The sequence below is a fragment of the Phodopus roborovskii genome, unplaced genomic scaffold (assembly GCF_943737965.1).
Source record: "Phodopus roborovskii unplaced genomic scaffold, PHOROB, whole genome shotgun sequence".
NCBI lineage: Eukaryota > Metazoa > Chordata > Mammalia > Rodentia > Cricetidae > Phodopus > Phodopus roborovskii.
Window position 1 is genome coordinate 12,993,427 of NW_026126480.1, and position 21,344 is coordinate 13,014,770.

General features: G+C 36.5%; 1 protein-coding gene across 2 annotated transcripts in view; it reads left to right on the forward strand.

Annotated features, from left to right (window-relative positions):
- Fchsd2 (FCH and double SH3 domains 2) overlaps positions 1-21,344 on the forward strand; it is a 182,029-nt gene that overhangs the window by 119,573 nt on the left and 41,112 nt on the right. For both annotated transcript variants that reach the window (XM_051192377.1, XM_051192378.1), the window contains exons 9-10: positions 14,158-14,280; positions 21,110-21,205. In XM_051192377.1, coding sequence (XP_051048334.1) covers positions 14,158-14,280; positions 21,110-21,205 — 219 coding nt within the window. The remainder of the gene's footprint in view (positions 1-14,157; positions 14,281-21,109; positions 21,206-21,344) is intronic.

Here is a 21,344-nt window from a genome sequence, read left to right on the forward strand (position 1 = left end):
ATCTTCAGCCCATAGGCTTAGAATATCTGGAACACTTCTCAGCAAAGCAGGAAATTTTAAACTGTCTTACCTGTATTGGCAATTTGTCAGTCATTTTTCTCTGTGTCCTGCAGAATGTCTGGCAGATTCTTCTATGAAGCAGGAACCCTGCAGGACTGTCCCATCTTGTTTTGGCAAATTCAGCAGTCACTTTCCTGTGGGTCCTCCATGTCCAGTTTATACAGCATACAGTCAAATAGTTCAGGCAAGAGCAGTTTCTGCCATGTTGCAGGCATACTCCATAACAAGTTTCCTCCATGCCCATCTTCCTCTCTGACATAATTGGTATTGCCAGGAGCAGTTGTGTCTCACTGTAATGAAAAACCCTAATGAACCATTTTAAATGCCATATCCTGACGGTCTTTGAAAGGTTGAAGAATACCTGTTCACTTGAAATATATCTCAATAGATCTAGAAAACCCAACTAACATAACTTTTAAGTTTTGACTATTATAGGTGACTTTCTGTAATCTGTATATAATTATATATTACATTTTTAAAGGATCTGAATGAACACAATGTCTAAACAAGAGGTGAAATATACATATAACAAAATTGATCTTTAAATTCGTATCAATAAACCAAAATCCATACCAATGCAAAGCATTCATTTCTATATCATATTTCCTCCCCCCCCCTTTTTTTTTCCTTTAGGTAGAGGTTGACTGTGATCATTAACCATTTATAACCAACCTCATTTCAATATTTGGGAATTTGGGTGTAGTTCTCTCCAAACTGCTTCCTACTGTTTGGGGGCACTGTCAGTCCCAAGGGGATCCTGTGAAAATCCAGAATCATGGCCAACTCCTGGCTGTAGCAGGAACTTTCTCTTTTTCTTTTCTCTCCCAAGCCTACATATATTTTAAACACACATATTTAGAGGGGTTTTTTGTTTGTTTGTTTGTTTTTTTTTTGTTTTGTTTTTTTTTTTTTTTTTTTTTTTGCACACACCTTTAATCCCAGCGCTTCAAAGGCAGATCTCTGGATTTCAAGGCCAGCCTAGTTTACAGAGTGCTGGGTTTAAAGGCAAGTGCCCCCACAAGGCCTACTGCCAGTCAAGGCTACATAGTGAGACTCTGTTTCAAACAAACAAAACACCACACCAAAAAAACTAAACAAATGAACAAACAAACAAAAATCCCTGTGTTTCCTAATTAAATAAATAACTATATACGAACAATTTAGATGAATGTGGACTTTTTCTTTCTTTTCCTGTTATAGTGATCTTCCTCCTACCTTCTCCAAGTGTTTGCATTACAAGTGTGTATCACTATCCTTTTTCTGAACAATCCCTTTTTAAAATGTTCACTTACTTTTATGTGTGCTTTCTACCTGCATGTATGATGACTGTGTGAAGTGTGCATGCACACATGCCTTTGAAGGCCAAAAGAGGTGTCACATCCCTTGGGACTAGAATTATAAACAGTTGTAAGCCATCATGTGGGTGCTGGAAATCAAAGCCAGGTCCTCTGGAGAAGCAACTACATTCTAAACCACTAAGCCATCTCTTCAGCCCCTGAACTATTCTAAGAGTATTGGCTATTTATCTTTTTGCTTGCTATTAAATTGGACATTTTCATTTTTGTGTTATTTAAACAACTCTGACCATTTATGAGTTGGAGATAAAGGTGATTCATTGAAAAGTAAGAGTTAACGATCATAAAATTGGAGTTTATATGTATGGTCTCATGTAGCACAGCCTGGGCTTAAACTTACTAGGTGGCCAAAGATTACCAAGAATTTCTGACTCACCTGCCTCTATTTTCCAAGTGCTGGGTTACAGGCATGTATCATCATGCTATATGGTGCTGGGGATTGAACATAAGGCTTTGTGTAGGCCAGGCATGCATTTTGCCACTCACTGAGACATCTCTCAGCCTTGAGTCCATATAGCATTTTTAAAAATTTCTTACTTCTTTTTTATTTATTTATTTGTATATGGAAGGGTGGATAATACAAATTCATATGAGGGTCAGAGCATGACTTACAAGAATTGGCTCTTTCCTACCATATAGATCCTGGGATTGCACACAGGTCATCAAGCTTGGTGGGAAGCACCTTTACCTGCTGAGCCATCTCTAGTCTATTTTATTTTCTTAATAGAAAACTACATCTAACATAACCTATGGATGAAAGGTTGTATCAGGTAGTTAATTAAAGCTAATCATCATACCCCACCCCATCTCAACTTGACATATAACACATCACTTTTAAATCATAACCTTTGGGGTTTTTGTTGTTTTGTTTTTGTTTGGTTTGTTTTGGGTTTTTTGTTTTGTTTTGTTTTTATGTATGTGGATGTTTTGCCTGCAAGCATGTCTGTGCACCACTTGTATGTTCCTAGTGCCTGCAGAAGCCAGAAGAGGGCATTGGATAGCCTAGAACACGAGTTACAGTAAGTTGTTAGCTGCCATGTGGATGTTGGTAATCAAACCTGAGTCCTCTAGTTCAGTTGCCAAGTACTTGCATTCTTTTAGATAATCTTTTAAACATGGAAGATATAGTGACAGGGTTTCACTGTGTAGCCCTGGCTGTTCTACAGTTCACTGTGTAGACCATGGTGCCTCACATCTATCATCAACCTAGCATGATTTATTTCTTTAAGTTATAATTTAACAAACATCTACTGGGTACCATCATCTGTGTCCCACTTACTGAGACTATAATAATGAACAAGGTACATGTGGGGATCAATAGTTTTAATATTGACTGGTTTTTGTTCACCACACACTGTGCTTATCATTACACATATTATTTACTCTTATTTTAAAATATTTTATCACCATGTTTTGTAGATAAGCATGTTTCTGATCAAACCTGTTCACATCACCTAACATAATAACATGCTTTATAAAGGGTCTTTTAGGGTGGAAATAAGATGCATTTTGTGATTAGCATAAATACTCAGAGATCCATTTAAATACTGTTCTGGCATTTTGTCTTTGTGGAATCTTAGTAATGCATTTAAAGACTAAGGCTGATGCCACTGGTTCTTACTTATAGCAGAACTTATTTGTCCTGCTTCTATGAAATCAGAGCCAACAATCATGTGTCATAAATGCTTTTCAGTGTGGACGTACCTGCCTTTTCTAGATGAAGGCCAGATAGTAGAGGCTCTTGGGGTCATGCAAGCAGCCCACAAATATTCTCAAAGAGCTCCTGGAACTTTCTTGTTAGCTTACTAGAAAAACAAGGCAACATTACAGTTTTCCTAAAAACTAAGAAATTTTCTCCAAGAAATTGAAATTTAACAGAGATACTGAAGTGCTTTTTATTAGTTAGTCAATTTTTAGTATCTGAATAAGTTTCCAACCCCTTAAGAAGAAATGAAATGATAATTGTAAATACCTGAAACTTTAAGGAAGTCAATCTTAATACTTTTAAGGCCATTTTTTAGAAAGCTTTGAAACATAATCTAATAATGGGGGGGGAGGGGTGCCGGTTGGGCTACTAAGGTGCTTCTTAAGTGTCTAAAAAAAAAAAAAAGCTTAAATACTGCTTGGCTCAACAGAAGTTTTGTTGGAATTGACTTCAGTGTAGACTTGTCTTTATAGTAAGGAAAAGCCAAATTCTTTTTTTTTATAGATTCTTCCTACTTGAAAGATTCACTGTTCTGAATAACTATCAACAAAGTGTAATTTGGCTGCAGTATTACACTTTGAAAATTGCCTACATTATCAACTCAGTAACTAAGAGTCAGTTTCTGGGGATTTTTTGGGGGGGAGGGGTTCAGGAAAGGCTATCTCTGTATAGCCCTAGCTGCCCTGAGTCACTGTGTAGACCAGACTGGCCTCCAACTCACAGATCTGTGTGCCTCTGCCTCCCAAGAGCTGTGATCAAAAGTGCATCACCACTGCCCAGCCAGAGTCAGTTTTTATGAAGTATAAAGACCAAAAATTTTGTGGCTCTAAACTTACTATATTTTTTAGAAATGGTTTATAGAAATAATTTTCTTATGTATGATGATTCACCCTTATAATCCCAGTACTAAGGAGGCTGAAACAGGAGATTGTTGTAAGCTTAAAGACTAGTCTGTGCTACATTGCTATAAGTTTAAAAGCTAGCCTGGACTAGACTTGGCTACAAAGTAAAACTTCCTCTCGAATTTTTTTAATTATATAGATAGTTCAAAGGCCATTTAAAACCCTAACTTGATATACTAGGGGGAAAAAGATCAAAACAATAAGAAAATCAGCCTTAATGCTAACTTTTAATAACTACCGACTTTAGTCATTAAGAGCTGAAACATTTTGTGAACAAAAAATGATGTTTAATACGATCTTGAATGATTTTGAATACACAACTCCTTCCCCTGTTCTTTTGGTGTAGTATGTGTGTGACCCTCTGATGATAAACATGCAAAGTCTCCCCTTCTACCTGCTTGAAGATACCTAAATTGCTCCAGCTAGTAGGATGATATGATCTATTTGCCCTTCTTTCACCCTGGCAGAGAATGCCTTGTAAGTCTTCCAATTTGTTTTGCTGGCTAAGAATGCACTTTGACGCTTGTTGAGTACAGGGTACATGGCATTGTGTTTGGGTCTTTCCACTTTCTCACTTCTTCAAGCCATGTCAGGTTTCTTAGACTTCTGAAGATAACCTTGCCAGCCTGTGCTATGCTAACATCTGAATTCCAACACAAATCTCAGAATTGCAAATCTTCCATATTCTAGAGCTGGCCATTCATGGTGCTCGCCTTTGATACCAGCACTCAGGGAGGCAGAGGCAGGTGGATCTCTGTGAGTTTGAGGCCAACCTACAGAGCAGAGTTCCGGGCAATACAGAGAAACTGTGCCTTGAAAAACCAAAAAAAAAAAAAAAAAAAAAAAAACAAATCTTTTGTATTCTAAGCCCATTTTTCTTTAGTTCTACCTTCTGTACTCTTGTTTTACTTGAGATAACTAAAAATTACGTCACTAAGGGAATTTGAGTATATTTCTTTGCCTAGAATGCTCTCTATCTATCTCAATTCATGTCACACTTGAATATTTCCTCAAGATACTATAAATAAATAAATAAATAAAACGAACCAGTATTAGTACCACTGCTAAGAAAGAGCTCCTCTTTACTACTGTGCTGGTTTGGTTGTTAAGCAGAAGTCTGGTATTTATTTAAATGTTCAGTTTTAACAAAAAGATTTTGAGACCTGAAAAGAAGCATGAATGGATGGCCTATACACAGGAGGAAAGGAGTCAATGAATGTTGGGCCAGTGAGATGGCTTAATGGGCAAGGGCCCTTGCAGCCAAGCTTGATGACTTCAGAACCCACATGATGAGAGAACCAACTCCTACAAGTTGTTTACCAACCTTCATATGTACATTATAGCATGTACACACACCATAAATAAATAAATAAATAAATAAATAAATAAATAAATAAATGTGAGACTGTTTTTAAGTTTAAAAAAAAAAATCGCTAGAGAGGCAGAGGCAGGTGGATCTTTGTGAGTTTGAAACCAGCCTGCTTTACAGGGCAGGCTCCAAAGCCACACATAAAACCCCTCTCTTGAAAAAGAAAAAAAGGAAGGAAAAAAAGTTCCCAGCTGATGATGGTGGTGCACGCCCTTAATCCCAGCACTGAGAGGCAGAGGTAAGTGGATTTTTGTGAGTATGACACCAGCCTGGTCTACGGAGTAAGTTCCTGGACAGCCAAGGCTACACAGAGAAACCCTGTCCAGAAAAACCAAAACAGCAACAGAAATGTACCTGAGGAACTTATTCCTGAAACTGCTAAACACAGATTTAAAATTGCCTATTTTAATGTATTCAAATAACTAAAATGAACCATGTCTAAACAACTGAAGGAAAATATGAATTTGAGGCTCACAAAAAAATATAGAGATGTTATTAATGAGAAATTTAAACTTAAAAAGTGAAACTGTGCTAGAGTATAGTTTAGTGGTAGAGCACTTGTCTAACATTTTAAGGCCCTGAGTTGGATCCCCCAGTATTACCTAAATAAAGAAATATTGAAAGGATTTAACAATAAATTGAGCTAGTAGAAGAGTCTGTGAAATTGAAGGCAAATGTGTTGTGATTATCCAGTCCAAGAATGAGTGGTTACTACTTACTGATCTGCTTTGAAAGACAATACTTGAGGTTTTATGTAGTAGTATATACCTCTTACCCTAGCATTTGAGAGGTGGAGGCAGGAGAATTACAAATTCAAGTCCAGGACCTGGCCTGGTAATGCACACCTTTAATCCCAGCCCTCAGGAATCAGAGGATGGTGGATCTCTGAGTTTAAGGCCACCCTGGTTTACATTGTAAATTATAAGACAGCCAGATCTACACAAAGAGAAACTGTCTCAGGAAAAAAAGGGGGGGGAGGAAATTCAAGTCCAGCCTCAGTTGCATATCAAGTTCAAGACCAGCTTTGACTACATGAAACGTGTTTCATAAAACAAATGAAAACAATTTGGTGCTTAAAACAATAATTATAAAATACTGTGATGTTTTATAAGGTAGACATATGTTTTACAAAGCAGTAATTGCCAGAGAGGTGAGAAAATGGAGCAATACCACAGCAAAGCTTCTGTGTGTTATGCTATATTAATCTAAACCAAATTGTTTTGAAATAAAATGCTATTTGTAATCTCCATATACATGCTACAAACATCATTCCTAAAAACATTGTGAAAGAAGAAATGTCAGTAAAGTAGCACATAAAACACCTTTTGTTTTTGGTTTTTCAAAACAGGGTTTCTCTATGTATCAGCCCTGGCTGTTCCTGAACTCACAGAAATCTGCCTGCCTCTGCCTCCTGAGTGCTTGTAAAAATACATCTTAACAGACTCCATGAGATGCTATTGTTTCATTTTACATTAGAGTGATGTTGCTAGGAAGTGGTATAACTAGGATTTGAATACAATTATATGCGGCTGGAGATTTGCTCTTGGCTCATGTTGCAGTGGCCCTGCAGCCTAAGTTTTTCAGGACTGCAGCACACTCACAAGCAGATGGCCATAGTCGTTTGCAAACCTCTTTCAGCCTGACTTCTCTTCATGCCAGTAGGTAATTGATTGGAGACCACAAACTTTAGAAAAGCAGACCTAGACTTTTTTTCCTTGCTTCACCTTGTAATTCAGACAAAAGTATCTTGTTTATTTCCTCTTCACAGAACCTTAAATAACTCAACTTTTAAATAAAATGGCCAAGTATAAAACTAGATAAGATGTTTCTAATTTTACTTCATATCGACTAATGGATTGAGTCATGAGTTAAGATATTTACACTTAAGAATGCAGCCTGGGACTTGCTGGGTTTTTTTTTTTTTTTTTTTTTTTTTTTTTTTTTCCTTTACTGGTGCAATTTGGGACTTCTGAAAAAAAAAAGATAAACAAAAGCAAGTTGGTAACCAGTTATCTTCCATAATCAGCAGGGGACTGAAGGATTTTGTGATTTAACTTTAAGACAGCTCACGTTTATCATCTTGATATTTGTTTTCTTGACTTTCGTCCAGCACTATTTTAGAAATAAGAGAGTTTGTTTTTCTAACTGTGTGGAAGAAGATCTTAGCATAATGTTGAGTATAGGATCTGACCTTCCTGAATCTAAATAAGGAGGCCACTGTTTAAAGTTCTCTCTTGAGGGGAAATTACGTCAAATACTTAGAAAAAATGGCATGATGTTCTTCTCCTAATTCCTAGCTCATCATGATTTTCCTCTTTGAACTAATTCCAGGAAATTTATACTTTTCCTGTAAAGTAGATATTGAGTAGAGGACCCTAGAATTCCAAGTTTTTGAGTTTGCTTTTAGGATGCTCCCTCTTTTCCATCCTATTTTAAACAATTGGCCTTATGAACTTGAACTTTAGAGATCATGCAGATAGCATGAGTAAAGAAGCCAGGAAGAATATATAGAAAAACATTTCCATTTAGTATGTAGCTGACTGCAAAGAAACATGGCTGCTTCAAGGCATTCAAGTTTATTGTTGTTTTTCATGCTGTTGAACCATTCAAATGTGCTGATTAAAGGCCCCATGATTTCTCAATTTAGATATTACAGAATCTTTTCCTAAATACTTGTATTAAGGGGCTGAAAAGTTTTTCTCAACAGTTAAGAGCACTTGTTGATCTTGCAGCGGACCTGGGATCAATTCCTAGCACCCACAAGGTGCCCACAACCGTGTGTAATTTCAGTCCCAGGAGTTCTGTCTCTCTTTTCTGACCTCCATGGGCACTGGGCATGCACAAGGTACACATGCATACGTGCAGCCAAAACACTCCTATGCATAGAATAATTTTAAAAGCCTTTAAAATCTTATATTAAATAGTCAAAAGTTTTGAAACATATATTTGGATGACTTATCTACTAAATTTTTAAGTATTAGAGACAATCAAGGAACTCATTAGACTATATCATATGTACCACCACCATGTATGTCCATGCCATACCTTTATAGTTGTGATTCTTCTATCATTTGTCATTTAAATAGTTCTTATTTTAAGGGGATGGAGTGATGACACAGTGGTTAAGAGTATATGTTGCTCATGCAGAGGACACAAGTTCAATTCTCAGCACCCACTTTACCTCTAGGCTCCATGAGTACCCACAGACACAAATAATTAAAAATACATCTTAAAAATAATTCTTACTTTAAATTTATAAGAAACATATACATCATTTGGATTTGCTTGATTGAGTTTGAAATAAAAATTGTTTATGGTAAGAAGCAGAAGAGGCACAGAGTGTGTGAAATCCTGAGTGAATGCATATTGTTGACATGGGCACAGCTATGCGGAGGACTCCAAGGCCTTGAACCCATGAGAAATTGGCAAAGCCATTATTACCATATGGGCCAGGTAAAGAGGATGGCAAAGCTTTCCCCAGAGTCTTGAGTGCAAGTGCAAGCTTCCTTTGCACAGATGTTTACAGCATGATACTGCTGCCTACAGAGACCTCCTACCAAGACTAGCTAATCCCTCCCCCCCCCATCCTGTTCCTAATAAACACACTGAGGTTCTGAGTTGCCCACTGTAACAAGTTGTAGTACTCCACCTGACCCCAGCTTTGTGTGTGTGTGTGCGCGCGCGCACGTGCGTGCACGCGTGCGTGTGCGTGTGCGTGTGCGTGTGTGTGTGTGTGTGTGTGTGTCTCTGTCTGTCTGTCTGTCTGTTGGGTGTTGTCTGTCCTTCATTCCCTCTCTGTCCCTACTCAGGATTCCAGGACCCAATACACAAGGGTCCCAGAAATTTACTGTAAGACTTTTGTTCTGTTTAGTTGAAGAGAAACAAAATATAGAAAGGCAAGGTCAATTATCTATGCAAATCAAAGTTTTTTCTAGTTTGTTATTGTTGTTTTTTTTCCAAGACAGGTTTTCTCTGTGTATCCCTGACTGTCCTGGAACTCTGTAGATTGGACAGGCCCTGAATTCACAGAGATCCACTTACCTGCTCCACCCCACCTCCATCCCCACCCCTCACCCCCAGTGCTGGAATTAAAGGCATTCACCACCACTGCCCAGCTAAGATACAGTTTGGAATATGGCTGATATGAACTATAGTTATAGAAGGAAAAAGGAAGGCAAAGTTTTGTATGTTTTATTTGGTACACACACCCTTTTTTTTTTTTTAAGTTTGGAAACTATTTTACAGTGTATAAGCTCTATTGCTTCTCTTTTGCTAATATTAATACCATCAAGCTTTTTGGTCATGGGGGAATGTGTGGATTCATCCATATTTTTAAACCTGTAGTAGATTCTGATCCAATACATTGTTTGTCAAGTAGATATTTGCTAAATGTTGTCAGTATGTCAGGCTCCACACTTAGCATCCAATATTCAATGCTAACCAGGCTAACATGGCCCCTCCTATTCACAGGGCTCAAGAATCAAAGGAAAAACAGACAAGTGTCATATACACAAGGTTATGCCATGAGGTAAAATGACAAGAAATACCTAGAGTTCCCAGTGATTAAGAGAAGCTTTTACAGATGAGTAAGCAAGACAGGGAAGAGTGGATGGAGAAAAGGCATGTGTGAAAGCTCAGAAGCAAAAGACATGTACTGGTAGAGCCAAAAGACACACAATTTAGGGAACTGAGGCAGAGAAGGGAAATGGAGAATGAATGAGTGAAAAACGGCAAACATAAGCCAAGTCTATATCATGCAGTTGATGGTAAAGTCATGTAATTCATAGCTAATAACAATGTTGAACAATCATATAAAGTATACAATTCAGAAATATCCTCTCAGCTTCAGTGTGAAATGGGTTGGCAGGGCCAGGCATGGTAACATAGCTTTAATCCAAGTACTCAGAGACACAATCAGGCAGATCTCTGAGTTTGGGGTCAGCGTAATCTTCATAGTGAGATTCATGCAAGCCAGTGCTACATAATAAGGTCTTGCCAAAAAGAATAAAGGAAGAAAAGGATGGACAGAAACAACTGGATATAGGAAATTGTTGGGAAAAGACAGATAAGAGATAACAAAAGTACTTTGAAGGCCAACAATGTAATTTTTTGTTAAAGTGTGTGCTTTGCATGTGTGACGTGCAAAGGTTTGATCCCTAGCACTGCTAAAATTAATTAATTTTTAAAGGCTTTGATTTCTTTCCTGCTTCCTGGTACTTGCATATAGCTGGCATACTGCCTAAGTACAGTTGACACTAAGTATCATGTTCATTCAGACTACATGGGAATTTAGCTTGCTTTAAAATGCATGCCTTGTTCATGATACCTATATTATCACGTGTTATATATAAGTAAAATGTTTTGAGTGGTTTCTTTTTTTATTTAATTTTATTTTATGTGCATTAGTGTTTTGTCTGGAACTGAAGTTACAAACAGTTATAAGCTGCCATGTGGGTGCTGGTAATTGAACCTGGGTCCTCTGGAAGAGCAGCCAGTGCTCTTAACCTCCCACGTCTCTTTAGCCCCTTGAGTGGTTTCTTGCCAACAGTATTATTGTTTCTAAATTAATAAGGTCATATTGGAAGATATATGCACCCTTTTAAAACAACTTCATGAAAATTTTAGGAAGAAATTTATATTCCAACGCAACACATCACAGTGTCTGATAATGTTCATAACTACATGAAGATTATATTTAAGGCATTTGCACTGCTGGGATTTATAGTACTCAACAGTGCCATCTAGTGGTGAAAGGTGGACAATTTTGCATTATTGTTATTTAATAAAGTTTTAGTTTCCAAATGTACAGCTAATTGAACCTGTTTAAGCATCTTCACCAGAAGCTGTACCATCTCCACCCTTTGTGTTTCTGGTATAAACTACTTGTGCTCTGCTTGAAACCAGCTTGATAAGTCCTTTACAAATAACTCCTGAAGGGCTGCCCTGGCCAAGGAACTGCAGGTCTCCAGTCTTTTAGAGACCACAGCTGGAATAATTAGCTTATAGTTGGGCATATCCTTACAGAGTTTTAGCCTTGTCAAACAGGACTAGATTGTTGAGCTTGTCCTAGACTTTTGCCTTTGGACCACTTCTTTTTGGCCATGCAATCAGACTTATCTACTGGGTCTTTGGAATTTTTTGGCCAACTTTCCGGCATCTTTCTGGTCATCCTTGGGTGGCATTATTACTCAATGTTTTGGGAACAGGTTTGGGTTTGTTTGTTTGTTTTAGCAATTTTATTTTAAAAGCTTGATGTAGTGACAAAATACAGGAAGAACTGTGAAATTTCTATAGATGATTCTTATGAATAACACTAACATATAAGGAATAAGAGGAAAAAGAGCAATGTTAGATGATATCAAAATTTAGCTGTGGCTGTCCAGGAACTCATTCTATAGACCAGGCTTGCCTTGAACTCAGAAATCTGCCTGCCTCTACCTGGGATTAAAGATGTTTGCCACCACTGCCTGACTTAAAAATGTATCTTTCAAAAAGATGCTTGAGAAAGTAAAATGGCAGCTCACAAAATGAGAGGAAATATTTCCAAATTATGTATTTTGCAAAACTCTAGTATCTATGGTATATAAAGGATTCTTGCAAGTTGAAATTAGAAAGACACCCCAACTAAAAAATATGAGTCAGGAACTAGAAATGGAGCTCAGTTGGTAGAGTACTTGGCCAGCATACTAAAAGCTCTGGTTCAGTGCCCATTACTATATAAACCAGGTATGACAGCACATACCTGTAATACTAGGAGGAAGCAGAAGGGTCAGAGCTTAGATTGGGCCAGTGAGATGGTTCAGTGGGTAGGGGTGCTTGTGTGCAGACCTGGCAGTTGATCCCCAGATCGTACAACCTAGCAGGAAAAAAAAAAATCAAAATTGACTGTTACACATGTACCATGGCACATGGTGTATCTTCTCTCTATAGATAAATAAATAATAAATAAATGACTAAGTTCAAGGTCATTTCCTGTTGCATAACAGGTTCAGTGGTACAACAGGAGACCCTGTCTCAGTAAATAAATAAATAAATAAATAAATAAATAAATAAACAAACAGAGGTTTGAGCAGATAGTTATCCAAAGAAAATAGATTATTAACTAGTAAAATGTGTGAGGATGCTCAACATCTTTGGTAATAAAGAAATGAAATTTAAAGTCATGGTGAAATACCCTCTCATCACTAGAATGGCTGTCATGATTTAAAACACAGAATACGGATCTAGAGAGATGATTTAGTGGTTAAGAACACTGGCTGTTCTTCAAGAGAACCTGGGTTCAGTTCCTCAAACCTACATGGTGGCTCATAACCATATGTAACTGCAGTTTGAGGCGATCTAACGTTCTCTTCTGACTGCCATCAACACTGCACAGGTGTGATGTACAGACACACATTTAAGCAAACACTCATATACATAAAATACTAAATAAAATCTCAACACCACCAATAAAAAATGCAAGCAGAACACACACACTCACCAAAAGTAGGTAGTGCCAAGGATATAAAGAAATTAGAATTTTTATGTATTGTTGGTTGATAATGTACAACACTATGAAAAACAGAGTTGCCATATGACCAAAGACAGTTCTACTCCTGTGTGTATCCTCAGAGAACTAGAAGCAGATACCAAAGCTAAAATAAAGGTAATAGTGAAACTCCAAAACAAAAATTCATTGGAAGTAATAAAAAACATAATCTAGAGCACTTTCTCACATGCTAAAATGACCTCTAGAATGTCTAAGAAACAAGGAAGGTTGGCAGTTTTTGTTGGAACAAAGAAATGTACTCAAGCCATTGTTAAAAAAAAAAAAAAAAAAAAAAAAAAAAAAAAAGCTCATTGACACTCTGTTTGAGAGAGCCGGGAGCTGTGATTGGAGAGCAGCGGCAGTTACTGTGCACAGAGCTAGCTGCATGCCAGTTCTTAGTTGATACAAAGAAAAAATAAAGACTTAAAAGATAATGGTGCACACCTTTAGTCCCAGCACTTATGTGGCAGAGGCAGGTTGATCTCTGAGTTCGAGGCCAGCCTGGTATACAGAGTGAATTCCAGGACAGGCTCCAAATCTAAAAGGAACCCTGTCTCCAAAAAAAACAAAACAAAACAAAGATAAGGCTGCTGTTTCAATGGTTTGGAATGGCAAGAAAGTTCTTAGGACGGTTGTTGAGACCCAAGTGTTTTTCCCTTTGGTCTCTCTATTTTAGATGGCTTGACAGGAATGTTTTCTATGTAGACAAACAAAAACATGCATAAATGTTCATAATATTTTATGATTTCTCTCAGATTGCTCTGTAGCCAATGTATACACAATTCTAATTCTACCAATAATGGATGAGAAAAATGGAGGAGATTAATATTTACTGTACCTTTCCCAAGCTCCGTGCCTGGATTCTTTCATTAGTTGGTGTAAAATTCCTACACCTCATTGTCATGAAGTGTCTACAAAGGCATATAAGCAAAGATCAGAACCTAGATGCTTTTGTTTCCAAATGTTCTGGGTTTGGTTTTTGTTGTTGTTGTTTTTTGTTTTGTTTTTTTCATAAGCTTTAGCAGTTTTAGAGTTTCCCTTTGTTGGTTGCTATTCATTAAAGATTCAGTACTTCCCTAGTAACTGCTTACTGTTCACCTATTCTTAGGTAATGTCTGTGTCTTTTGTCAGTTTATTAATAATTTTTAAAATGAATATTCCTGCTTTTTTATAGACAAAAGAGTTATGTGCCAAAGCTCTATCATAATTTTTGTCTTCTATATATTCCTCTCTTTTAGGCTCTTGATGGAAATGTCTATGACCATCTCAAGGATTATTTAATAGCCTTCAGCAGGACTGAGCTAGAAACTTGCCAAGCTATACAGAACACATTCCAGTTTTTACTAGAAAACTCCAGCAAGGTAATGTATCTAATATAGTGGGTAGAATTGCCATTTTAGAATCTAAAGTTTTTTCATACATTCAGAATGAAGATGCCAGAAAAGATGCCATTATAGATGGTTCTGAGCCAGCGTGTGGTTGCTGGGAATTGAACTAAGGATCTCTAGCAGAACAACCAGTACTCTAAACCACTGAATCACTTCTCTAGCCCTAAACTCACTTTCTTTTTGTGTGGGGAAGTGGGGTTGGGGGGGGGTGTTCCCTTAGCTGTCCTGGAACTAGCTCTGTAAACCAGGCTGGCCTCAAACTCACAGAGATCTTCCTGCCTCGGCCTCCTGAGTGTTGGGATCAAAGGTATGCACCACCATGCCTGGCTCTAAGCCCACTTTCTGTATCCTATCATTCTTTGATAATGGTCTTTCCATTTAAAATATTGATCTGTTAACTTTGCTGACATGCCACATTGAATATATTGAATATATACACTGAATGTACACACTGAAAGTAAATATAATTGTTTTTCCTCTGAATCAGATAGTGAATCAATATTGATTAACAATAATGAATCTTCTTTAGAAGATAAGAATATATCCCTGTAAATGTTACTTTCTGGAAAATGCATTATGATTATTTCCTGACCATGCATTTTAAAATGTATACATTCTACTACCTAGATCTACTCCTTTAAAAGATCTAGCTCAGTCTGTTTTTATTTTTCTTCCTTTCCTACCTCCCTCTCTCCTTCCCTCTCTTCCTTTCTTTTTTTGTCAAGGAGAATAGCTAATGTATTTAGAAACTATTTAGCTCAAAGATAGGAATGAGATTCTTTATCCTAAACACCTTCTATTGCAAATGGTCTTGTTTCAGTGTACCTGAGCTCCTGATTCTATGTATTAAAAAAGATAAACAAAAAAAAAAAAAAAATCATTAAAAGTAGGCTGGAGATGGTGAAGCCTCCTGAAGTTCTTTTATTGTACAGTGTTGTTTTGACTATCCTGGGTCTTTTGTTTTTCCATATAAAGTTGATTATTATGCTTTCAAGGTCAGTGAAGAATTGTGCTGGGATTTTAATGGAGATTGCATTGGATCTGTAGATTGCTTTTGCCAAGATTGCATTTTTACTATGTTTATCCTACCTATCCAAGAGCATGGGAGATCTTTCCATTTTCTGGTATCTTCTTTAATTTCTTTCTTTAAAGACACAAAGTTCTTATTATATAGGTCTTTCACTTGTTTGGTAAGCGTAACACCAAGATATTTTATGTTGTTTGTGGCTATTGTAAAGGGTGATGTTTCTCTGATTTCTTTCTCAGCCCGTTTGTCATCTGAATAAAGTAGGGCTACTGATTTTTTTTTTTTTTTTTTTTTTTTTTTTGAGTTTATCTTGTATCCTGCTAGTTTGCTGAGGGTGTTTGTCAGCTGTAGGAGTTCCCTGGTAGAGTTTTTTGGATCACTTATGTAAACTATCATATCATGTGCAAATAGAGAAAGTTTGACTTCTTCCTTTCCAAATTGGATCCCCTTGATCTCCTTTTGTTTTCTTATTGCTCTAGCTAGAACTTCAAGTACAATATTGAAGAGATATGGGGAGAGAGGGCAGCCTTGTCTTGTTCCTGATTTTAGAGGAATCGCCTTAAGCTTCTCTCCATTCAGTTTGATGTTGGCTGTTGCTTTACTGTATATTGCTTATTATGTTTAGGTATGCTCCTATTATACCTGATCTCTCCAAGACCTTTATCATGAAAGGGTGTTGAATTTTGTCAAAGGCTTTTTCAGCATCTAGGGAGATGATCATGTGGTTTTTCTTTTTCAGCTTGTTTATATGGTGGATCGCGTTGATAGATTTTCATATGTTAAACCATCCCTGCGACCCAGGGATGAAGCCTACTTGGTCATGGTGGATGTTTTCTCTGATGTATTCTTGGATTCAGTTTGCCAGTATTTTATTGAGTATTTTTTCATCAATGTCCATCAAGTATATTAGTCTGTAGTTTTCTTTCTTAGTTGTGTCTTCGTGTGGCTTGGGTACCAAGGTGATTGTGGCCTCGTAAAAAGAGTTTGATAGTGATCCTTCTGTTTCTATTGTGTGAAACAATTTGAAGAGTATTGGTATTAGCTCTTCCTTGAATTTCTGGTAGAATTCTGCACTGAAGCCATCTGGCCCTGAGTTTTTTTTGGTTGGAAGGCTTTTGATGACTGCTTCTATTTCATTAGGGGTTATAGATCTATTTAAGTTGTTTGTCTATTCTTGATTTAATTTTGGTAAATGATAGTTATCCAGAAATTTGTCCATTTCCTTTGAATTTTCAAATTTTGTGAGTTCAGGTTTTCAAAGTGTGACCTGAAAATTGTCTGGATTTCCTCTGGGTCCGTTGTTGTGTCCCCCTTTTCATTTCTGATTTTGTTAATTTGCATGTTCTCTCTCTCTGCTTTTTTGTTAGTTTGGATAAAGGTTTGTCTATCTTGTTGATTTTCTCAAAAAACCAACTCTTCATTGCATTAATTTTTTTTTTGTATTGTTTTCCTGGTTTCTATTTTATTGAGAAAAAAATAAATTAGGCTGGAAAGAATGCTCAGCAGTTAAGAGCACTTGTTCTTGCAAAGAGTCCCAGCACCCATATGTTGACTTACTCTTAACCAACTGTAACACCACATTTTGACCTCCATGGACATTAGGCATGCATATGTTGCACATAATACATACAGAGAGACAGACAGAATATTCATCCACATAAAATCACATAAATTAATCTTTAAAAACTTAAAGAAGTAAACACATTTAGGATGCTACATTGATATCAAATATAAACATTACTAGTGTGATACTTTTAGCATTTGTCCTATGTTCATCCCTACCCATAACCCAATAAAAAGTGTAAAAACATTGATATGTAGAAAGAAGGATGATAAACAGATACATTTTTGAAAGAAAAAGAACGAAAACAGTAACTGTGGAGTTGTGGTAATAAGTATAAGGTGTTCATTGTGAAAGTATTTGTGAAAATTTAAACTATTTATTAATTTATTCATTAATTCATTTATTTTTGAGGCAGGGTCTCACTGTGTAGCCCTGACTGGCCTGGAATTTACTGTGTAGACCAGGCTGGCCTTGAACCCACAGAGATCCACCTGCTTCTGCCTCTAAAGTGCTGGGATTAAAGATGTGCCCTACCATACCTTGCCAGTTCTTTTCATTTTAATGTACATATTTGAAATCATAAGAGAATATTGAAGGAAAATGTCTGTAGAAGCTTGTTGATTTTGTTCCTTCTACATAGGAACTACTGAAAAAAAAAAATGAATTGTGTTGAGTAGTCAGTTCAGGTTTTCTGATTTCTGTTTCTCAGTTTTAATTGTTTTTGTTTTGTTTTTTTAGTATGTTTTAACAGCTTTCATTTTCCTATATAGTTGTCCATATATCAGATCTGGTGGCACACACATTTTTAAGAGCTTGTCAGTCCCTGTGGCCATCTCCCTTGTTATTTCTGTTTGCAGTTTTTTGTTTGTTTGTTTGTTTGTTTGTTTGTGAAACCAGCTTTGTTAATTTTACCAGAAGTGTGTATTTTGTTCTGTTTTTCATTGTTCTGTTTCATTAATCATTACCTTTCTCCAAAGTATTTCTTTTTATGTTCCTTACTTTGTGTTCTTGGTATTTTTTTAAAGTTTGTTTTTCTTGTTTTTAATTAACTAAACACACACTCAACCTACTTTAAGGGGTGAAGGGCTTTTATTCTTATTTCTATATTAACGCCTCATTAATTAGAAGTGAATTTTACATTTAGTGGGAATGTGGTAGGATGATGTTTTTCACTTCCAACTTTACTTGAAACTGTAATCTAATTTTATTCTAATTTTGTTAGAATAAAAATGTTTAACATAATTTTTGAAACTTCTTTTTCAAAGGAAATACTAAGTTAAATACACCATTTTTAGTTTATGAAACATGTAGGCATGAAAACCTGCTAATACTAAACATGTATTTCTTAGGCATTCTTAGCATCTCTTACATTGTGAATCCCATGTTTGTTTTATGGAAAGGAAGATAGACTGAGCCTGAGAGTGTGCCTCTGTCTCTCTCTGTCTCTGTTGTCTTTCTCTTCTCTCTTTCTTTCACATAGACACACATGCGGTACTTCTATTACTGTAGTGTTATTCTACTGTAATATATTATCTCTTTATCTTATTTCTATTGAAAATAAATTTAAAATGTATGAAATGCTTTAGAGACAAAGAGATAAGCTTTCACTTATATGGGTCTCTCTCTCCCTGGGGGGGTGAGATATAAATGAGATGCTTTTATGTCAAGGCTGAATGTGGTAGGAATAAAAATTCAATATGAATGATGTAGCTTGGATATGTGTCCTGTTGTTGCAAGTGAGAAGAGTTCACACCTACAAGTTTTTTACCATGTGTTTTTTTGTTACAAAGAGTTCATTATTCTGCTCTGGTTGTGGTTCAGAAAGCAACCCAGATATTTCTAACCAAATGGAAAGTTTGAAAATCTAGACTTTTTTATTCTACACTGTTATTTTTTGCCTGGGTAAAAATCTGTTTTTCCTGCTTGCTTACACATAATATAATCCCTATGATGTTGTAAGGGTAATTCATGCAGACACTACATACTATAAATGTTGAAGTGTTCTCTATAGCTTTCATTCTTTAAATGGAAACAGCTGGCCCTAGGAGCTTCTATTAAATTTTAATTATTTATGAAGCTTACTCTTCTCCTTAATATTTTATGAAATGCTTTGGGTATTTGTAACTGAAGCAGATGTTGTCATAGATGTCTCTAGGCTAGTAGCTCCAAAAGCAACTCTACTGTCCTATATAATATGTTTCTGTGTGCTTGCTTTTTTCCTGCAAAGGATACAGAAAATTCATAACTTGAAATTTTTATTTAATTTATTTAGAAACTGTCCATTGTTAAAATATATAACACCTTAAAAACTAACCAGAAAAGGTGAATTTAATAAAATGAATAGCAAAATTATGATCATTACAGTGGATATGAAAGCTGGTCATGTTGACACACATCTTTTATCACAGCACTTAAGAGGCAGAGCCAAGTGCATTGCTATGAGTTCAAGGCCAGCCTGGTCTACATAGTGAGTTTCAGGACAGCCAGGCTACATAGAGAAACCCTGTCTCAAACAACAACCACAAAACAAACAAACAAACAAACAAAGCATGTGAAAAGCCAACAGCTAATACTGTTCTCAGTAGGGAATACTGCTTGTTTCCCAAGTTCAAGAACTGCTTTTATGACTGTGCTTAACTTTTGTACTCAAAGTCCTAATTTAAAGAGATTAGAAAGAGAAGAATCAAAATTACTGCTGGTTGGAAATGATATGATTCTCTATTTATCAACAGAATAAATGTAAAAACTACTAACAAAGTAACCCAGATTTTAAAATGAAACCAATTCTGAAAAGTTACTCTAGAAACAAGATAAAGACATAAGTTTACTATAAAGTCACATAAATAAAGACGTAAGTGGCCAGTGAGTACTTACATGAATACTTATACTTACTGTACTTACATGGGCAACTGATTTCATCGGAGGTTCCCTGACTATTCAGTGGAAAGGATATGATCTTCAGGAAAAACATTGAGACAAGTGTATGACCATATGCAAAAGAGCAAAGCTGCACCTCTGCCCAGTTTTTAATGTGCAGTAAATAAAGTTAAGTAAAAGGCAAGCAGTGAGGCCAAGTAGAACTCAGCTTGTGTTTGGTTAAGTACTACTACCCCTGGCTTTTCCCAAGGTATATCATGCAGTAGGTTGTTTTTCAGACTGAAGATACCTATGAACCATATACACATAATGAAAATAAATCTTTTTTGCAAATGAGAAAATGAGCTAGGAGAAACCAAAGGAACTATGTGCTTTCAATTCCCCTCTCCTTCCCTTTTTCCCTTTCCCCTCTACCCTAATAAGTTTTTGTGTAATAATTATCTTCTTGTCATCTTAAATATTACATGTTATTTATCTGATCTCCTAACCTGGAATAGTATCTCAACTAATACTATCCAAATTTATATTCTTGATAAAATCAGATATATAAAACCTCAGTTAAAAGAAAAGTAAGATGTGTAGTATTTTTATTTCTTTTTTTTTTTTTTTTTTTACCATATTGTGTTGGAAGATTTCTTACTTGTTTAGAAAATAATGAGGTTAGAGAAATGACTCAATAGTTAGGGGCAAGTAGTAACTTTGGACCTGAGTTCCCAGCACCCACCTCAGGCTGCCTGTAACTCCAGTTCTAGGGTAATCAACCCCTTCTAGCCTCCATGGACACCTGAATTCACAAGTACACAAACCCATACATAGGCATGTATGTATATTCATAATTAAAATAAATTGTTTGTTTTAAAGAAAATAAGCCAGGCATGGTGATACATGACTTTAATCCCAGCACTTGGAAGACAGAAAGAAGCAGGTAAAGCTTGTATAAGTGCACGGTCAGCCTAGTACATAGTACTTTCCAGGCCAGCCAGAGCTCCCCAATAAGACTAGGTCAAAAATAATGAGTAAATGAGAAAATAGCTGAATAAATCTTAAGCTATCATTATTTGGTGTGGTGTGTGTGGTGTGTGTGTGTGTGTGTGTACATGCATGAGCACACAGAAGCATGCTACAGTGTACTTGTAAACTTGTAAAGGTCAGAGGACAACGTTGTAGGTTGGTTCTCTCTTTTCACCTTTGGGTTCTGGTGATTAAACTCAGGCCATCAGTCTTGTGCAGCAAGCACTCCTTTACCGGACATGCCATCTGGCCAGCCCCTAAACTTTAGAATACTGGACATTTTATCCTTACTTAAGACTTACAGGTTCCTGTTTTGTCTTTAGGTGGTACGGGACTATAACCTTCAGTTGTTTCTACAAGAGAATGCTGTATTTCACAAGCCCCAGCCCTTCCAGTTCCAGCCTTGTGACAGTGATACTGTAAGGGAATTCTACATCTTCATTTCACCTGTTGTTTGTACTTCAATAAGCAGCAGAATCTGAGAGTGTCTCATTAGTTTTATAACTGTGAAGGCACAGAGAAACATACCAGTTCTTTCTTAATACAGCTAGCACATCC